The following is a 19,897-nucleotide window of genomic DNA, read 5'->3' on the forward strand; positions in this document are numbered from 1 at the left end:
CTCACTACTCACTACTCACTACTCACTACTCAGTGATAAATAGTGGAACAAAAATGAAAACGAATCTAGATCTTTTTTTACAAGTGTGTTCCTCAATCATTTTATTCAGATCATTGGTCCACAATATTTTTTACTCCACCATCAAAGTTAAGGTGGGTTATTCTTAGCTAATGAAACCTCAATTTTAATAAATTTATCTGAATTTATTATTAATTGATTAATTTGATTAAACGTGATTTTAAGAGAGTAATTAAACGGTATAGTGTGTGTATATTTGTCGAATGATACCTGAACTTATCTAAACTTATTGGAATTGGAGACTAAATTTGATTGACTTGATAGATTTTTGTCAGACCTGATTGTAATTTTTTGGACCTGATTGAACCTAACTTTAAAAGAGGTAATTCAAGATCGAGAGTCAACTTATATGACCTGATTGAAACTTTTATATATTGACCTAATAAAACCTGATTTTCACTTATCTTAGCTGACATGAAACTTACTTTTTATGGTGAAGAAAACACCATTTATGTAAGTAAATTTAAGTACGATAGATGTAGTCCGGTGAATTAAGCTCCATCCAACAATGAATAGATATTATAGTCTAATCTTTGCACACTTTCTTATATTTATAACGCATATTAAAAATTGTGTTCTTACAGTGAGTGTGCCTAAATCATTTATCGCGTCGAGTTACTCCAAAACTCTTGTATGAATAGGCATAAAGTACGTACGCTACCAATTTTCTGTTGGTTCAGTGGTGATTGAGGCTGAACTTGGTAGGGAGGACCCGTGTTCAGTCCCCGACAACAACAATTGAGAGTGGACTGAAACCTATCTACCCATAACTCGCCTCGAATCCGAATTTGCCCTAATGATGAATCGGGTGCTAACACCGACAAAAAAAAAAAGAAAAAAAAAAGTACGTACACTAGAGAGACTTCAACACCACTCTCATCTTGTGCCAAAAATTACTCTTACCTAAACTAATTAATGATAGCAATTTAATTAGGTGCATGTGAATTGTAGTACTCTATTCACGAGTATTGAGTATGAATTGAAGTAACCTCTATTAAATTGTAGGTAAACTTTTTAACCGGATAAAAAATCCTCGAGCATAGAGGCGAATGGTTTTTATTTTTAATATCAACAACTCATTTAAGAACGAATCTTTAAAATAGCCAAGTTCAATTTACAACTAAAACGAGTTCTTAATAAGTACCATTAAACTTTAATGAGTTCATGTAAGTGAATGTTCGGTAAATAAAATACATAGTAATGTATATCGTTATTGATTTAGTTTATGTTATATATATTCATTTAATTTTCAATTTAAAATTTTTTTCTCATTAAAATTAAACTTATTTTAACTTAATTATTACTTTAGTTAATTCTAAATTGAACTATTTGGTGATCGACCCTCAAATTATTTTCCTAACCGTAACTTATGCGAATTTGATTAGCTTTTCACTAAAATTTACATCTACCAGCCTAAAATTCTGTCCAAACCCGATATTTTTCGAGCCGATCAAAAGATGGAGGAGGAAAATAAGGAATTTGGATCGTTAGATCTAACTAATAATGTGGGAAAAGACAAATCAAGGGTCAAGAAATGTGTGCTTTGCATGCACTTTACCTCATTCTATAGGTTTTAATATTCCCCCCTTATTTAATGACAACCTTATTTTTTATTTATTAGTACAAAAAAAAAAAAAAAAAAAAAAATTCCAATTCTTGCCAACTTCAATCCAAACCTTCACACACACCCTTTAGCTTTTTGTCACTATTTGTGCAAACTTAAATTCTCAACTTAAAACTCCCTCATTTTAAACTCCTAATTTTTCTCTCTCTATATACTTTCTCTCTCTAAAATCCTCTCTTCCTTACAAAAAAAAAAGCCATGGAAATTCTACTTTTTTGCATGGTTATTATCGTAATTACCTTAGTTTCTAATTATGGTAATAATAATAATAATTTTATCATTATTACTGAAGCTGCTCCTCCTAATTCTCTCATCACTCAACTTCCTGGATTCTCTGCTCCTTTCCCTTCTAAGCATTACTCAGGGTATGTACGTCTTTTTTCCTCGACAATTTTCTATATACAACCAATCGTTAAAACCCGTGTTTTTTCTACTCGTATTTACGGGTTTTCGTTGCGAAAACGCAAAATTTAACATTATTTAATCTCTATATAATAATCCAAGATATTATTATACATTTTTCTGATAGGAAATTAGTGGGTTTTTTTTCCATAACTACCGTAATTTTTTCGTAACTACCTACCTTTTTGTTGTTTAATTAATGGATAATAATATTAAATTAGTGTGTTCTTGGGGAGACAAGTGTGCATCAAACACTCGTTACTCAAAATTATTCCAAAAAAAAAAAAAAATTCAATTATATATACATAATATAGTAGTAATAATTTAATTAATTATTAGTAGATGTTAAGTTATCAACTTATCACATGCTTGTCGTGTCTTAATTTTACTTCCTCCCTTACTTCGACTTTTTTTTTGTGTCATAAAAAGAGGCAGAGAAAGTATTATTTTTATGGGCAATTAAAGTCAATTATGAATAATCCCTCAAAAAATAAATGACAATTATGAATAAGAACATTTACTAAGAAATTAGTTTATAAGCAAAATTCAAATAAAATGCAGCAACTTTTGTGTAAGACCGCCTTACCGGAAAGACCACTTTGGTTGCTTAACTAATTGGTTCAATTTCTTAACTAATTGGTTACGTTGCTTAATTAATTGATTCAATTGCTTAACTAATAATTTATTTGCTTAACTAATTGGTTTCAATGTTTAACTAATTAGTTCATGTGCTTAACTAATTAGTTCAAGTGCTTAACTTATATGATACCAAGGTGGTCTTTTATGTAAGACCGCCTTATAGAAAAGTTTGTAAAAATGTTAATTTTCGATTATTATTAGTTTATTAAACAAAATTCGAATAAGAGGTTAACTTTCAATTATTGTTAGTTTATACGTAGTAAACAAAATTTAAATAAAAGATTAATTTTTTATTATTATAACTTCCTCCGTCTCTTTTCGTGTTTCTTATTTTAATTTTTTTTTCGCGTCACAAAAGAGACGGAGGAAATATAATTTTGACGGGTAAGAATAATTATGAATACGGATATTTATAAAGAAAATAGTTTTATAAAAGCGAAACTACTAAAAATTAAAATACTCGAGCACAACTTCAATCTTAACCATAATCGTATCCAATTTTACGTATTAAGGTACATTACATTAGACGAACACCGGAGTAATCGATCGACACCTCCGAAAAATCTGTTCTATTATTTCGTGGAATCGGAAAGGCGGCCGGAGAAGGATGCGGTTGTGTTATGGTTAAATGGTGGTCCGGGATGTTCTAGTTTTGATGGGTTTGTTTATGAACATGGTAAGTCTTTCATATTTATATATTCTTTATTCTTGTAATTAAATTTACTTAATTAATTAATTAATTAATATAGATATTTTGCAGAGTAATGTCATTTTCTGTTCTGAAAAAAATAAATTGCAGGACCATTTAATTTTCAGGCTGGGAAGACCAAGAATAGCCTCCCTATGTTGCATCTCAATCCATATAGTTGGTCCAAGGTATTACACTTTTACACTTTTTATTTAACTAAATGGAATTTAGTTATTTCTAGGCATCTAAAAAAAGGCATCTATTTAAACTATATTATATTGCTGAATTACATTTAAATTAAAGTTTTTTTTTTTTTTTTAATTTTTTTTTGTTCCATATGATGTGGTTTAATTAAATCTTTTTAATCACAATTTGTGTACGATTTCATCCAATTATCAAACATAAATATCAACGAATAGGAGAAAGTGACAAGTAAATGCGACACAAAATGTATGTTGTAGAAAGATTTGACTTTATTTTGTTTAAATTACTTTTTTTTATAGGTATCGAATATTATTTATTTGGATTCTCCCACGGGAGTGGGACTGTCTTATTCAGAAAATCAAACCAAGTATCAAACCGGTGACGTACAAACAGCCCGTGATACTCACAATTTTCTCTTGAAGGTATATAAGCGTAACGTGGTTGATCGGAAATAGTCGTCACATTGTACGTTGTTCTAATACTCGTATATTCATTTGAAACTCATTTATATATACGTGAATTTCAGTGGTTCAAGCAATATTCGGAATTCAGAAGAAATACATTTTACGTAGCTGGGGAGTCATATGGTGGGATTTACGTCCCAACCCTTGCTGCTGAAATAGTAAAAGGTACTCGTAGTAAAATGAAAAATTATAGTAATTATTATTGATCACCAAACTTTTAAATAAAACCACTATTTTATCAATTTTATGGGAAAATGATATAAATTTTCTTTTCTTATCTTTAATCATTTTAGGGCTTAAAGCAAAAGTTCAACCCACTATCAATTTCAAGGTAAAGTTGCCAATCCATATCATTATAATGTGACTAATTATTATAATTTTGAAATTATTACAATTTTTCGAGTCATAATAAACACTTAAATTACACTGTCAGCGTGACTATTTTACGTGACAATCAACTAAAAATGAATAAAAAAATGCAGGGATATGTGATAGGAAATGGAGTAACAGCAGAACAGAAGTATGATGGTAATGCATTGTTGCCATTTGCACATGGGATGGCATTGATATCAGATGATCTTTACAGAGTAAGCCTACCTAATCCTTTAGTCATCACCATACCCCCATACCTCTATGTGTACTTCACTACAAAATTTGGTACCAAAGTATTGATTGCATGTCAAAACATGTCATTTTTATATGAATTGCATTTATGGTATGATTGGTTAAATGAGGTTTGGAGGAAATAGATTGTTTTGGGGTGAATTAGATGTTTGACTATTTTAAAAAGCTAATATAAGTGTTTGGTTAGGGCTTAAGAAAGGTTTGGAAGAGAGTTTTGAGATGAAATATATAATTTTGGAAAAGAGTAACACGTGAGCTTTTTAGATTAGAGGTTTAGTGGGTGTAAAATGACGACTTTTATTCTAACGTTGTCTAAAATTGTACTAGTACCTTTGAGTCCGGTCAGTTTGAATCATATCCGGGTGACGAGTAAACACGATATGTTCAATCAGGCTTAGACGTTGTTCTCATTCATCTTATTCTTATTTCTTGTTAGATTAGATCAGACCTTGCCTGGCCTGACCAGACCAGACCAGACCAGACCAAACCAAAATAAATAAATTAAAGGTGCTCACAGAAAACATTCATACCAGGCAAAATCAGAAACTCAAAAAACCAGACTAAATCAGGTGAAGAAAACACAACCACAATTGTTATTTTATGGTCAGACTTAGAGGTTCAAAACCCCCCAAAAAATTCTTGTAAATGCTAACCTTCACTATCGTACATTCGTACTGACCTCAGAAATTTGAGTTACTTTGACGACTTTGGTCCCATTTGCCCCATTTGCAGGGGGGATAGAGGGCTAGGCCCACTAGGCCCACTACCAAGTTGTTAGCATAAAAGTCCAAAAACTGTTGATAAGAATGAAACTGACACCTCTTTAGTTGGTACCAAAAATAAAGATTTTGCAATTCATTGGGGGGGGGGGGGGGGGGGGGGGGCAAAAGAAAGAAAAGATGATGCCAAATTCATTTTCAAAGGAAAATGAATTACTCTATATTTTTAATTAGTGTATTTAAAAAGCACGACACGTTACTGTGTGGGTTGGGTCAGGGTCACATTATTTCGGATAAATAGGACAATTCACTTTGAAATAAGTGAAATTTGACTTGGACAAGCATGATATAGTGGCGCGTGGGCTTGTACTATATGTGAGCCTTCTGAAAAAAATGGTGTCATGTCACATCTCTAGTGGGTCGGGGCTAGCTAGCCTCAAAGCACACCAACTCAGCACGAGACGTTGTCCGACACGACACGACTCAAACCATCTTTGACCCCCCGCCTTTTATCCCTAAATAATAGCCCACGTTGTTGACTAGTAAATTGACCTTTTGACTAGATGACTACTAGTAACACCTTCTAAGATAAACCACTTGTACTTGTGATAGTTACATGAGAAAGTTAAATACCAGTGAGATCTTAGCCTAATGGTTAAAACTGATGTTCTGTATATGATTATCAGTAAGATCTCATATTCGAATTCCCCTTTCACGGTTTGTAATTTATACCCGGTGTTGTATTTATGGCTCATTGGCATCGGAAAACATTAGAAAGTTGATTGTATTTCAACTCTTAAAATTGATCCTAAAATTGTGATACAGGAATTTACAAGCAGTTGTGGATTGGACATAGAAAATAATGGCGTTGCTGCTTGCCAAGGTTACATTAATAAATTATACAAGGTAAAATAGTACTACGTTTTTAATAGATGCATCACTTTGACTTTTACACTATTCACATACCAACTTTGATCACGTTTATTACGATCATATAAATATAATTTTTATTATTTTATTTGTCGTAACTTGCAGGCTATACAAGGCTTAAATGTGTATGATATTCTTGAGCCATGTTACCATAACCCAGGAAATGAGAACACAAAGAATTTAAGCTTGCCTGATAGCTTCAAACAACTAGGGTTAACAGACAAGCCTCATCCTATAAGGAAAAGGATGTTCGGCCGCGCTTGGCCGTACCAAATGGTGGTCAAAGACGGTCTTGTTCCTTCATGGCCCGAGCTTAACTCGTTACAAAATGATCGCCGAGTTTCTGTTCCTTGTACCGTAAGACCCTTTTCTCGAAAAATGATTTTTCCGGGGATAAATTCACTTTTTCCGAGGAAATCACCTTAATTTTCTAGGAAAAAGTGAAATTACTCGGAAGAATCATTTCCCCTTTTCTAGGAAAATGATTTTTCCGAGAATAAATTCACTTTTCCAAGAAAATCACCGTAGTTTGAGAAACTCACGATTTTCTAGAAAAAAGTGAAATTATTCGGAAGAATCACTCTTTTCTCTCGTTGGATCTCGTGTTATAACTTATAAGCATGTGACTTCTTTCGTACATGTAAAGTTTGACCGAAAAAATTACAATGCAGAGCGATGAAGTTGCGGCTGCTTGGTTAAACAATGAGGCAGTTAGGAAGGCAATTCATGCAAAACCGGTATGGTACAATTTTATTTCTTGTTCTTTCTTGCATAATTATTGGTGAATTTGTTAGATTATCGTGTCGGTAACGACGATTTTATTATTGTTTATAGGTAAATAAGATTGGTGATTGGTCATTATGCATGTCATTAGTTTTTAATCATGATGCTGGAAGCATGATTAAGTACCACAGAAACCTCACTGCTCAAGGCTACAGAGCACTAATATACAGGTAACTCTTCTACTCCGCTGCCTCCGCATCTGTTGCCATTTTGCGACTGCCCGATCGTAAATATGGTTGTTGGCCGGGCCGTGTTTCAAGATGAGCCCACATGCCTTGAGCCAGAACGGGCCCACCCCACAAAGAGCCCATTTGATTCATGTCGGGCCGAGTTCAGAAACTGCCCAAGCCCACGTGCCGGGCTTTTGTGCTCGAACCTAATTTAATTACATTTAGGCTCTGTTCTCTTCACCTTATTTTCACTTATTTCAGGTCTGATAAGATAAAATAAGGGTCAATAAGATAAGATAAGATAAGATAAGATAAGATCATGGTCAATAAGATAAGATAAGATAAGTTCAGGACCAATAAGATAAGATAAGATAAGATAAGATAAGATAAGATAAGATAAGATAAATATTACCTAAGGTTATACTATAAGTTTCAATAAGATAAGGGTCAATAAGATAAGATAATGGTCAATAAGTTCAGATAAGATAAGATAAGATAAGGGTCAATAAGATAAGATAAGTTCAGGGCCAATAAAATAAGATAAGATAAGATAAGTGAAATGCAAGTGAAGAGAACACTACCTTAATGTGTTGTGTATTGTCGGGCCATGTTGTATTGTGTATTTTTCAAAAACAATTCAAAAAATTATGGTGCGAGCCTAGCCCACGACTTCGTGATCATGTCCAATCGGGCCTTTCGTGTTGGGCTAGCCCGGCCCAAATCCATCTTTTCGATTCAAGTTCTCAAAGGCTAAACAACTTTATTTAATTTTTGCAGTGGAGATCATGATTTGTGTGTTCCTTACACTGGTACACAAGCATGGACTAGCTCCCTAGGGTATCAAGTTCTTGATGAATGGAGACCTTGGATGTCCAATAATCAAATAGCAGGGTAAAATTTCACATTTTTTTGGTATTAGAATATTATTTTCGTATATTTGAAGGAACGTTTAATTTATTTTCATTTGTATATCATCGTACATTATTTTACAGGTACGTACAAGCATACGATCACAATCTTACATTTATCACCATTAAGGTTAGTAGTATGGCTGAATATTTAGATGCTTTAAGTTTAGATCTTAATTTTCGAAATTTCGTTTTAGTGACCGAGTTTTATTTTGTATACGATACAGGGAGCAGGACACACGGTTCCGGAGTACAAGCCGAGGGAGGCGTTAGATTTTTTTAGCCGATGGTTAGAAGGAAAGCCTATGTGATGGAAAAAATACTATCGAAAACTATAGTATAATTTAAATTTGGGAAAAAACCCAAATGAAATGAAACAAAGATTTTAGGGTTTGTGCTTAAATTATATAGCTGCAAAATTCCACTTTGTAAAGAAAAACAAAGACATGTATCTGCAGATTTGTTCCAAAATGGAAGGAATTAGTACATTTCTGATATCTTACTTGTCATGGAGTACCGTACGTTCGCTCTGTTTAACATCGACGAAACTAGAAGAAAGTTTCCGGAAATGGAAAGTGCACCACTTAATAAAATACATAGGGAGTAAAACGTTATTGGACATGGACTCGTTTGCCTCCGCAAATCGTTTGAATTAGGCCCTGTTCTTTGGAACTGAACTGTCAAATAAGTTCTGAAACTGCATTTAAGCCAAAAAGACAGGGCCTTAACCGAAACCAGCACTATATAACGAATATTAACGCATCTGGCCGAGGTTTTTCTCAGAAGGGGCAAATAATAACCAACAAATTACAATGTTCTTTTTTTTTAAAATGATTTTACAAAATTTAAGGCTAACAAAAACTACAGCTATATAGAGGATTTTACTTCCCAGGACCCTAATATAACTGGGCAAGTCTATCCTGACCAAATTACAACTTCTGTAGACAGTAAAAAACTATGAGAAACAAAAAGATAAAATAAAACTATAAATGAACAAATAACAATTAAAAATAATAGAAATCTTAAGTCCAACCTGACCCTTCTGCTTCTTTCATAGCTCGGGGCCTTCGTCTCGTCTCTTCCGGAAGCTTCCTTTATTGTCCTATTTTCCCGGGTGTAAACCTCGGTAAGTTCAACAGGGTATTAACCCGAGTCACGCCTTCCAATGCTGAGTAGTCTTCTAACAGCATATCATCCTCAGTAGCATCATCTTCATCATCATCATCATCATTGCTAACAGTTGCAGACCTATCAATGGTGGTCAGGCCATTAGCAGCATCCTCTTTCTCAGCCATTGTTGGTTGTTCTGATGAAACTAGTTGTTCTTTCTCTTTGGTAGAGAAAGAAGAAGACATGTTTGTGTTTGAGTCGAGAAATAGAACAACAACAGCACAATCATCGATTTTAGAAGTTGGGTATCTCATTTTCCATCCTCGAACAGCTGTTTCAACCAGAGCTTTAGCAGCAGTTGATCTTGAAGGTGATGATGCTATAATGTCAACCACTTCTTTGTTCGAGAGGACATCCCAAATCTGGACACGAATTACGAGATGGAGAATTAATAATCATTGGTGAAGACGAGAAAAAGATTAGGCGTTGTTCCGTTAAGACTTATTTCAGACAAAATAAGTTCAGAAAAAATAAGTTTTTTTGAGCAATTTGTACACACAAATAAGTTTTTTTCAAATAAAATAAGTTCAGATATGTTTAGACAAAATAAGTCGAATAAAACGGATAAATAAGACAAATGGGTGGGGTTAAAAATGGGACTTACACCATCGGTAGCCAAGACAATGAATTCATCCTTCTCAGTGAGACGTCTATATGATACATCAGGCACTGCTATAAGGCCATAATCCTTAAGGCAGAAGTCTCCAAAAGCTCGTGCCATGGCAAGACCTGGTGAATCACTATTGGGGAGCCAAACCCGGGACACGTCAGGTTCATCTTGAAGCGCAAAAACACGACCTCTACACTTCTTAATTCTCTCTGCTTCGGCTGTTTAAGGCAAAATGAATGATCAAAAAAATGTGATAATTGAAAAAGTTTAGTAATATTATAATTGAAATACCAGATTCTCAATTTGTTGCCTTAAGATTAAGCATATGCACTGTAAACCAGTATACAAGGACTTCCTAAAAAATGAAAAGTTCGCACTAGTTGAAAAATAATAGCTAGGCCTCAAAGTTGCCGTGTCCAAAACACAAGCATTTCCTATCCTAGTCTCGAGACTAGTGCAATAGCCCTTGGATTTTCTCAGTAACTTCTTCTTTATAAAACAAGTGCACTGTTGAAATCTGCTAATGCACACATCATTATTGGGGTTACACCATTATTGTCTTTTAAAATGGCCAGTGGACCATCAGCATTAGGGTGATACAATCATCTAGAGACTGCATACTGGTTTCAGCGGTTGCCTTTTTTGAATTCAATTCTCCCACAAATTGCATCACTATCTAATAATGTCTTGGAAATAGTAATTAGTGTTGCAGGATAAGCTTTAACTGACAAGTGTCAGTAGTCAGTACCCCCACGGGCCACGGGTGATTAACAGATATGATTTGTTGCTGGTAATGATATTTTAATGTGTAGGTTGACTGCATAAAACAAAGAACTAACTGAAAGAATGGTTTCAACTCTCAAGGGTAGATAATATTAAAAATAAGCACCATAAAAGAGAAAGAAGAAGTAAATTAAAGAGGCACAATTCCTGTTTTTAGCCAGACATAATCATGCATAATATCTACAATTGACTAGCCAAATCCACCATGTGCACTACGTAGAAGCTATTGTTTACTATATACTTCCTCCTTCCATTCTCTATACTTCTTCTGGACATTTATACCAACTGCACAATTTCTAAATTTGGACTATTTGACATCCAAAATGGCTTTCTCGCCCCTACTATTCTCGCTCTCACTACTAACTTGTTAGCTTGTTGTTCTCTCTCTCTTATTTACACAATCGCATGGGTCAACATCTCCAACCCTTTTCCCTTTTACCTAATTTGTAAGCTCAACACATATGTTCCAAACTTCCAATAGATAAGAGTGAAGGAAGTATATGGTGTATTGAAAAAGACACATTCATCAACATGTACAGCCGACACATTTCAGGCTTTCATTAATCACAGCATTCCAAAGCCGCAACCCGTAGTGTTATATACATGCTGTCTAAGAGGGGAACCTAAAAAAAAGGAAAAGAAACCGAGACATAAACCAATATCCTCCATCCTAAGCCCTTTTAGCTATTCAGAAAACCATAGCATCCAGCCAACAAAACAAGGTTATAACGAGCAGAAACTGTGCCACAAAGTATTTTAGTTATTCAGGATAAGATGCCAAAAAAGGTACAAAATAACCTTTCTACCACAGCGTTTAAAATCATTTCTGAAAGTATCCAACTGGTTCAGACAGTTGTCCACGCCTTCAGAAAACCTTAAAACCAGAAATTATCTCAAAGTTGGTTGGAATACCACATATCCCTACAAGATGCCACTAACGCAAACTTATCACATATCACGTCGACCTAATAGTGATAGATAAAAAATAGCTCAAATCAAAGCAACCTGTCTCTTAACACTCTTTTGCATCTAAAAGACAGTGTTCTGTATCAAACGGGATACCAGCACCAGAAGCATATCCGTAGACTAAAGACACAAATAAGAAACCTAAGCATATAATTGATGAACCCCGCATCTCGTTGCTTAGATATACAGAGACAAACAACAATCACAGAGCATAGATGCTATTACTTCTTCATCCAGATACATGAATATATAAATCAAAATTTGAGGTATAGGCAGGCGAGACGGGAAGTAATACGAGCTTGTTTAAACAGGGAGGAAAAACAAACCTGGCAGATTTGGTTTGAGATCCACAGTCAACTGCACAGCAACTAGATTATCGTCATTATCTCTGGTTCCTAACACAGCTCTCGAGTCACCAACATTTCCAATAACAAGGTCTTGCCCCTATTTATAATTCAAGTGCTTAGTTGAACAACTTATTCAAATGAATCCTACAAAATCCAAATCAAGAAGGTTGTTCACAAACCTGCTTGATGAATGTCACCGCTGTTGTCCCACTACAAAAGCAATCAACACTTGCGTGTACTCTCAATTCCCGGTCTATGATTCTGAAAGCTTTTAGAAAGGATTCTTTCAGGATCTGGAAGATTTCTGGGTCCTTGTCTGTTTCTTCAAGATCTACAGAGACCCTGGATTCTTCCTCAGCAGATATGAAGGAAGTAGCTTCTGAATTCATGCTACTGGAGTTAAGACTGATCTCCCTGAGAACTTCTTCACTTTTTGCATGCACTTCCCACTGAGCATGTAGTTTCTGTGGAAGGGAATCCCTAACTTTCCTAGCAACCAAATGTCCATATGGTCCATGTCCATCAAAAATCCCACAAAAGATTGTGTCATTTCTTGAGCAGAAGTTCTGCAAATAAGGATAATGTTCAGTAGTTAGCAATGATAGCCTGTTGAATCTAGATGGACATCATCAAAGCCACGGAGAACAGACAGTATCTCAAAGCTAGCTCCTTTCAGATTAAGACATAACAGAATATGAAATGAAAGCGCTTAATGATAAAGGAAGGACTGTGTACAAGGGAGACAAAGAGACAGAGACAGAGACAGATGAGTATAAAATTATAGAAGGGTGGAAAAGTAGAATATTTGTTCAGACATCTAGTCAGATGTATATCAGTTCAAAACGTCAAATCCCAGTTAAAACACCAATCATTGTGTTGAATGACATACCGTGCATCAGAGTTAAACTAACAAACGGCTACAGCATCTCAAAATGAATGTTGGATAAGGATGAACACAGTAGTTTGTTATCTAGTATTAAGGATAGTCAGGATAAGGATGAAACTAGCTGAGTACAAGAAATCTTTTATACGGAATCATTGGATAATACATCATATACTAAATACATGCAGACAAAAAGGAACACATACTAAACTATAGATAATGGATAAAATCATTACTCAAACGCAAGAAAAAGCTCAAAATTGAGGTGATGTTTCAACTAAAAAGAGGATAAATATATTTAAAATGCCCATTAAAACAAGGCTCAATAATTAGTATTAAAAAAATGGCGGGGGTCCAATATTGAAGAGCTATTCTAATTATACTAGATATGAAACTAGTGAGAAGTTATCAGAAGCCAAACACAACTGGTCATTCTAGATATCTACAGCTCAGATCTCGAAACAACCAATCATACAATTCTAAATTCAGCTCCTAATTTTATCATATTATCCACTTTCCCATTAGAGCATAAAACCACTTTTAACACATCTTAATCAAAACCCACAGGAAATCAAAATTAGAAACACTCAATCAACAGTGACATACAAAAACTCTTCTTTTCCGCCCAAGTACTCGTGTTAGATCATTGACAATCCAGCTGTATAAACACTCATTTTAGGCCAAATTCAGCTCCTAATTTTATCATATTATCCACTTACTCATTAGAGCATAAAACCACTTTAAAGTTTTAACACATCTTAATCAAAACTCACAGGAAGTCAGAATTAGAAACACTCAATCAACAGTGACATACAAAAACTCTTCTTTTCCGCCCAAGTACTCGTGTTAGATCATTGACACTCCAGCTGTATAAACACTCATTTTAGGCCAAACTCATGAATTTTTTTCACAACAGAAAATAACCAGAATCAAACATAGATCATAACAATGTTATATACCAAATGCAACAAAAATAAACATGCACAAACAAACAAATTGAAAATGGGGATAAAGTTCTCAGTTCTCACCTCCCATACAAGCATAGCATCCTGGTTGGTTCCCTTCTTCCCCTGCTGTGTAAACAATGAGGCGACCTCGGTCGACCCATTAAAGAACAACCTTCCTGGGATCTTGTATAGGTATTCATCCCTCTTATAATCAAAGGAAGAACTTCGAGAACCGAATCGCTTCTTAGAGTTCTTCCTCTTCCTAATCCCTAAAGCTGAGGATGGAGAACCGGGAAGAGGGCTCCTGCTTTCCGCAGATAAGCAGGACCCCATCTTCAGGGCCCTGATTATATTGACTAAGCACTCCAGACCAGCTGAACAATCACACCCTCTATACTCTATTGAAGGATCCGTCACTGCTATTGTTACCAAATTCCCCTCAATTTTCACTGTCAAATCAATTCAATCAAATTATGCAATCAAATCAACCACTCAAACTTTATAATATGCTTTGATTCCTCAAATGCACAATTTTACACCTAATCTTATTACACAGGAATTTCTGAATTTATACTCCAATTTCCAATAATGCTAATAATAATAATAATAATTAGAGAACAATAAACTTCCACCAAAGGTGAAGAATCGTGATAATCCCTCTTTTTGCTCTTCCTTTATTCCCTCCACAAAACACAATTTTGCATAAAGCAAGAGATCTAACAAAAATAATTGAAAATAATTTGTGTTTTTTGTAATTGAAATGTTTTAGTGAAGCACCTTACTTTTTCAGAAGCGTCACCACCATTACATCAAATTCTTCAACAAAAAGCGACGAATTGCTTCGACACTTGGTATCAAATTCGAAACCCTAACTTCCGAAAATCTCCCAACCAAATAATCAACAACAGTTAATTGATGATCATGAAACCTTTCCAATTGATTTAATGAATCAACAACATCCTTTTTAAACACAGATCAGGATTTCAATTGCGAAATCAAATGTTTAAGATAGAAATTAACAAATTGAAATTTCAGCATGCAAATTTCAGAGCTCGAACTTGAAGAGAAATCAAAAGTTTCCAGGAGAGAGAAAACGGATAATTCAATGAAAATTGTTGATGAATTTTCAATAAAAGCTGGATTAGCGGAGAGAGAAAATTCACAATTTGCAACAACCCCGAAAAACAGTGATTAGCAGAGAACGCAATTTGAGAAGATACGAGGAGAGAGAAAGAGAGGGGGGAGAGAAGACGAAGAAGGAAGGAGTTTTCTCTCTCTAGAAAATATATTTTTGCAAATCTCTCAATTTCCACCACCATGTAAAATGTATTTATATATATAAATAATTTTGAGAAATTGATTTATTTTATCCAAATTTTTTGAAAATAAAAATAGTACAAATAGGATAAGAGGTGGATGGATATGATCATAATAATCCAAATCCAAATCCAAATCCAAATTATTAAAAAGATGGATTAATAAGTTTATATGATTTCTTACCAAAGAGGTTTTTGATAATTACACAAATTAATAAACATACTTTATGATTTTCTACCAAATAAGTTTTGTAACGACTTTTCATAAAAACATTATACAGAGTATTATGATTTTTTTTACTAAAGAGAGGCTTTGCAACCACTTTTTTTAATTGCGAGTTATATTAGTATAATACGAAGTACATTTTATTTTGAAAAAGAGGTGTATGGATATGATCATGGTAATCTAAACTATTATAAATAAATGGACAAATATGTTTTATGATTTTCTAACAAAGAGGTTTTGATGATAATCCAAATTAATGAAAGTGTTTTATGATTTTCTACTGAATACGTTTCGTAACGACTTCTCATAAAAGTTATACAGAGTACTATGATTTTTTACCAAAAAAGTTTGTGTCCGACTTTTTCGTAACGACTATTTATACAAACGTTATACGTAGTATTATGATTTTCTAACACAGAGTTGTCGTAACGACTTGCTTGAATTGAAAGTTAGGTAAGCATAATTATGTTTTTTGCATCGTATCGTACAAAGATTTTATACTATATATGAAAAGAGGTATTAAAAGGGTTTTTTCCCCTTCAAATTACCCGATTTTACCCCTATTATAGCAACTGATCTCGCAGAAAGCTTGTTTATTTTGTGTCGTTGGATGTTGAAAAGTGTAAACTATTTTTTATTCTTGTATATGTTAATGAGGAGCAAGTCTCAACCTAAAAGTGTAACTTTGTGGTATTGCACTATTGGTATTTTGGGAGTAGATAGTGGACAAATTAGTGTTGCTTTTATTAGTAAGTTCATGTTAATTATTATGGAGGGGCCAAACTTCATGTAATCAAAGGAGTAATGCTATTTTATTACGGATTTATGATATTGTAAGTTTGTAACCAACATATTGAATTAATCATATAATCGCCTAGTTTATTACTAACATGCATAAGTACCAATATTTTTCACAATTTCTAGCAATTAACTTAGGTAATTATATCAAGTGTTATAATCCTTTAAACTAACTAAATCATTTAGTCACGATCCTCTTTACATTTCAATGAACGGTGACAACAAGGGGGAAAAAAAGATAGAATGATTGGTGTTGTTGTTGTTTCATAAGAGAAGTCTTAGAGTGGATCTCTTCATTTGTTTTTGATATAATACATATTAATTCACATTTGTGAGAAAATGTCCTTATATAGCTAGCTTATTCAGACTATAAAATAAGTTTGTGTAAGTCGAGGACATAGATAATCTTTGATAAAATAATTTCAAAAGCTATCACTAGAGAATAAGAAAAGTTTAATTTTAAAACACAATTCTTTAATAAATATTTTCAAAAGTTATCAAGATGAAAGTAAGAAAAGTTTAATTTTAGAACACAATATACTCCAATACATGGAATATACCTTTCTTTTAAGTAGTTAGTGTAAAATAAAAAACAGAAGCCTTGTTTTGCTGATTCGCCTGACTGCTTTGACCGACGGTTTGTACGTATTGTATTTTTTTTAGGCAAATTTGTCCAAAACTACCTTATAAATTTAATTATTTGTAAAAAACTACCTTATAAAAAAAATGTTGCAATTAACTACCTTATAAAAAATTTATGTTGTAAGAAACAACCTTTTCCCGAATTACGAACGTTTCATCGAAATTCCGGGATTGACTTTACCATATATATGTCACGTGCCATTTAATTACGTCTTTCCCGTTAGATGTCGCGTAATATGCACCTAGTAAAATTAACGTCGTAATTTTGAATTAATGCTCATAATCTAGCCAAAGGTAGTATCTAACAACATAACATTTTTATAAGGTAGTTTATTACAACATTTTTTTTATAAGGTAGTTTTTCGCAAAAATCATATTTTATAAGGTAGTTTTTGACAAATTTGCCTTTTTTTTATTATTATTATGTTTGAATTTTTTTGTACAAGTTATTTTCCGTCAAACAAAAGCAAAAATATTACTCCAATTAGCTTATTTATTTTGACTTAAGAACTAGATTTTAGTTGGTTAGAAGTTAAAAGCTTAGTTACCAAACATATATTTTGGCCGGTTTTAATCAAATAAAATACAAAAATCAATGAAAAAAATGAAAAATCATTTACTAAAAGGTCCAAATATCAATTACACACGCCACAGATTCTAAATGTGATACGTATTCCATGTCATCATGTTACTTAATTTTGGACTTTTATATTTGAACAATGACTTTTATTAAAAAATGAAAAAGTTTAGATGAAAGTATTAGGTGCTTTTTCTATTTTCTCCAAACCGACCAATCACCCACACCGCAAAATAACATAAAAGATGGGGCATTTTGGACAAAGCTACTCAAAATAAATATCCTCCTGCGATATTTTTTTGTCGAATTTTCGCATGCAATAATTTGAAGTGAGTATTTTTTATTTCTTTCTATTTTTAAAATACTCCATAAAGAATACAACGATATATGGTAGGGGTGAGCAAAAAATTCCGAATAAATGGATATCCATATTTTCGATCCGTTAGTCGGTTTAAATATCCGAGTTTTCGGATATCCGACCCGAATTTTTGAGCAAAAAACCGGATAGGATTTGGATCACGAATTTTAATATTCGGAGATCAGGGTCCGATCCAAATTTTGCAATTTCGTATTAAAAAAAAAATAAATAATAAATAATAAAATAGAAAAGAAACCATATACAAGATAAACTCTTGTAGACTAAGATACGATTTGGGTGATGTATTAAGTTATGACTTATTACCACTTTGGAGCATATTTTATTTTTGTCAAACATTGTTTATTTTGGTATTGTAGTATTGCCGTATTGGATTTTGGATACTAATAGTAATTAACTAAGGATATATGATTATTAGAAGAAAAATAAAAGAGATTATTATTAAGAATTATTTTTGAATAAATCGGATTCAGATATCCGAAAAAATGGATATCCGGTCTAACCGGGTCGGATTCGGATCATGATTTTTGTGATCGAAAACCCGGGTCTCCGATCCGGTTTAGGATATCCGGTTTTGCTCACCCCTAATATATGGAGTACTAGTATATGTCTAACTATCTGGTATTGTGTTTAAGCACGCGATGCGTGCATGGCATTTATATGAATATTATAAAGGTATTTTTTTCATTTAAACAAATTTACCACACTAGTAAGGGTATAATAGAAATTTGGTAGGGGGGCAACAAGTACTCAAAAGTTCTCTTAAAATAGAGATAAAAATTTAGTACCATTACTAAATAGTTAAACTTGTATGATTATCGATATTTATACTTTAATATTATGTTTTCGGTTTGTAATTAATTAAGCAAAGTCTACACTAGTTAACTAATCCAATTGTTACACTACAGTTGATTCAAATCTTCCTTTAGCGCTTAGGTCATATTTTACATGATGATGTCATAAGTGTAGCTTGTCACGTTTGATTCCTCCTTAATTTTTATTGTAGATATCGTATGACTTTTTATTAATGAATTAATTTTACATTTATTTTTGTCTTATTCAATAGTTTTTTTTCGGGCTTCGGCACCCTTGTCGGCTCTTCGCAACAAATAAACAATCAAACGCATCATTGACTAAAATATACAAGCCTTTAGTGTTTAATATTTCATATCCAAGATCCGTTATTTTTTTTGGTGTTAGCACCCGGTTCACCCTTAGGGCTAATCCGGATTCGGGGCGAGTTATGGGTGGATAGGTTTCAGTCCTCTCCCAATTACTGTTGCGAGGGATCGAACACGGGTCTTCCCTACCAAGTTCAGCCTCAATCACCACTGAACCAACAAACAATTGATACTCAAAATCCGTTATTAATTGTATGTTTTTCTCAAAACATAAAATTAATTTTATACTCATTTTGTGACTTTTTTTTTTTTAATGGATGGATTGACTTCTTTTTTTCCTTTCTATTTTTAAGAACAATAGATGGATGGCTTGACTTATGTCAATAAGGAGGTTGAAAAATTAATTCCCAACAGTTTCTGAAGGCTGTTAATTATTGTGCATAGTGTGAGTAATTGCTAATTATGACCGGGTCAATATGTGCCATTTGGTCATTGAATGAGAATCATAAATTTCAAATACTCTCCTCTACTTATTTTAAGTTTCAACTATGCAAGACATGGAAATCTATTTTAATGTCCCCTTTCCATTCTCCTCTACTTATTTTTGCCTATTTCAATTTAATAAGATTATACCACCTTTGTTTCATAAAGTTCTTTACAGTTATTATTTGTACGGACTCCAATGCAATATTTACCTACTAATATATCCAATTTCGTATGTGAAAAAATTATAAAAAAAATGATGTTCTGAAAATGCATGTCGAGACCAATCTAACAAGATCTTACATGTAACGTTTTGATGTAATAGTGAGAATTACATTTGCGGTCAAAATTTTCATATTTTGGACACATTTTCCAAAGCGTAAAGAACTTTCAGAAACAACAGTAGTATATAAGATAAA

The 19,897-nt window shown here is 33.3% G+C and overlaps 2 protein-coding genes across 3 annotated transcripts; one reads left to right on the forward strand and one right to left on the reverse strand.

Moving 5' to 3' along the window:
* The first annotated feature begins 1,776 nt into the window (after nucleotides 1–1,776).
* LOC110791423 (serine carboxypeptidase-like 20) lies at nucleotides 1,777–8,730 on the forward strand. The gene is made up of 14 exons (XM_021996162.2): nucleotides 1,777–2,067; nucleotides 3,256–3,419; nucleotides 3,543–3,619; nucleotides 3,935–4,057; nucleotides 4,162–4,264; nucleotides 4,393–4,430; nucleotides 4,582–4,686; nucleotides 6,268–6,348; nucleotides 6,478–6,729; nucleotides 7,044–7,109; nucleotides 7,207–7,325; nucleotides 8,103–8,216; nucleotides 8,318–8,363; nucleotides 8,461–8,730. The coding sequence occupies exons 1-14, from the start codon at nucleotides 1,901–1,903 to the stop codon at nucleotides 8,542–8,544; spliced, it is 1,539 nt and encodes a 512-aa protein (XP_021851854.1). The 5' UTR covers nucleotides 1,777–1,900; the 3' UTR covers nucleotides 8,545–8,730.
* Nucleotides 8,731–8,987: 257 nt separating this feature from the next.
* LOC110791424 (probable protein phosphatase 2C 33) lies at nucleotides 8,988–15,256 on the reverse strand. Of its 2 annotated transcripts, none has more exons than XM_021996163.2 (6): nucleotides 14,722–15,256; nucleotides 14,021–14,388; nucleotides 12,289–12,675; nucleotides 12,089–12,206; nucleotides 10,008–10,231; nucleotides 8,988–9,765 (listed from the first exon to the last, which is right to left on the reverse strand). In XM_021996163.2, coding segments are annotated over exons 1-6 (1,536 nt in total). In that variant the 5' UTR covers nucleotides 14,723–15,256; the 3' UTR covers nucleotides 8,988–9,327. The 2 variants fall into 2 exon arrangements, with proteins under 2 accessions (XP_021851855.1, XP_021851856.1); XM_021996164.2 differs by having other exon boundaries at nucleotides 14,717–15,256.
* Nucleotides 15,257–19,897: the final 4,641 nt, after the last annotated feature.

This window comes from Spinacia oleracea, chromosome 4, assembly GCF_020520425.1.
Source record: "Spinacia oleracea cultivar Varoflay chromosome 4, BTI_SOV_V1, whole genome shotgun sequence".
Classification (NCBI taxonomy): domain Eukaryota; kingdom Viridiplantae; phylum Streptophyta; class Magnoliopsida; order Caryophyllales; family Amaranthaceae; genus Spinacia; species Spinacia oleracea.

Excerpts from the sequence above, each read along its gene's own strand:
- LOC110791423 (XM_021996162.2), top strand. The coding sequence starts at position 1,901 with ATGGAAATTCTACTTTTTTGCATGGTTATTATCGTAATTACCTTAGTT. Across the intron at positions 3,620-3,934 it reads ATCCATATAGTTGGTCCAAG|GTATCGAATATTATTTATTT; the intron begins GTATTACACTTT and ends TTTTTTTTATAG. Across the intron at positions 4,687-6,267 it reads TATCAGATGATCTTTACAGA|GAATTTACAAGCAGTTGTGG; the intron begins GTAAGCCTACCT and ends ATTGTGATACAG.
- LOC110791424 (XM_021996163.2), bottom strand. Across the intron at positions 12,676-14,020 it reads ATGCTATGCTTGTATGGGAG|AACTTCTGCTCAAGAAATGA; the intron begins GTGAGAACTGAG and ends CCTTATTTGCAG. Across the intron at positions 12,207-12,288 it reads CGGTGACATTCATCAAGCAG|GGGCAAGACCTTGTTATTGG; the intron begins GTTTGTGAACAA and ends AATTATAAATAG.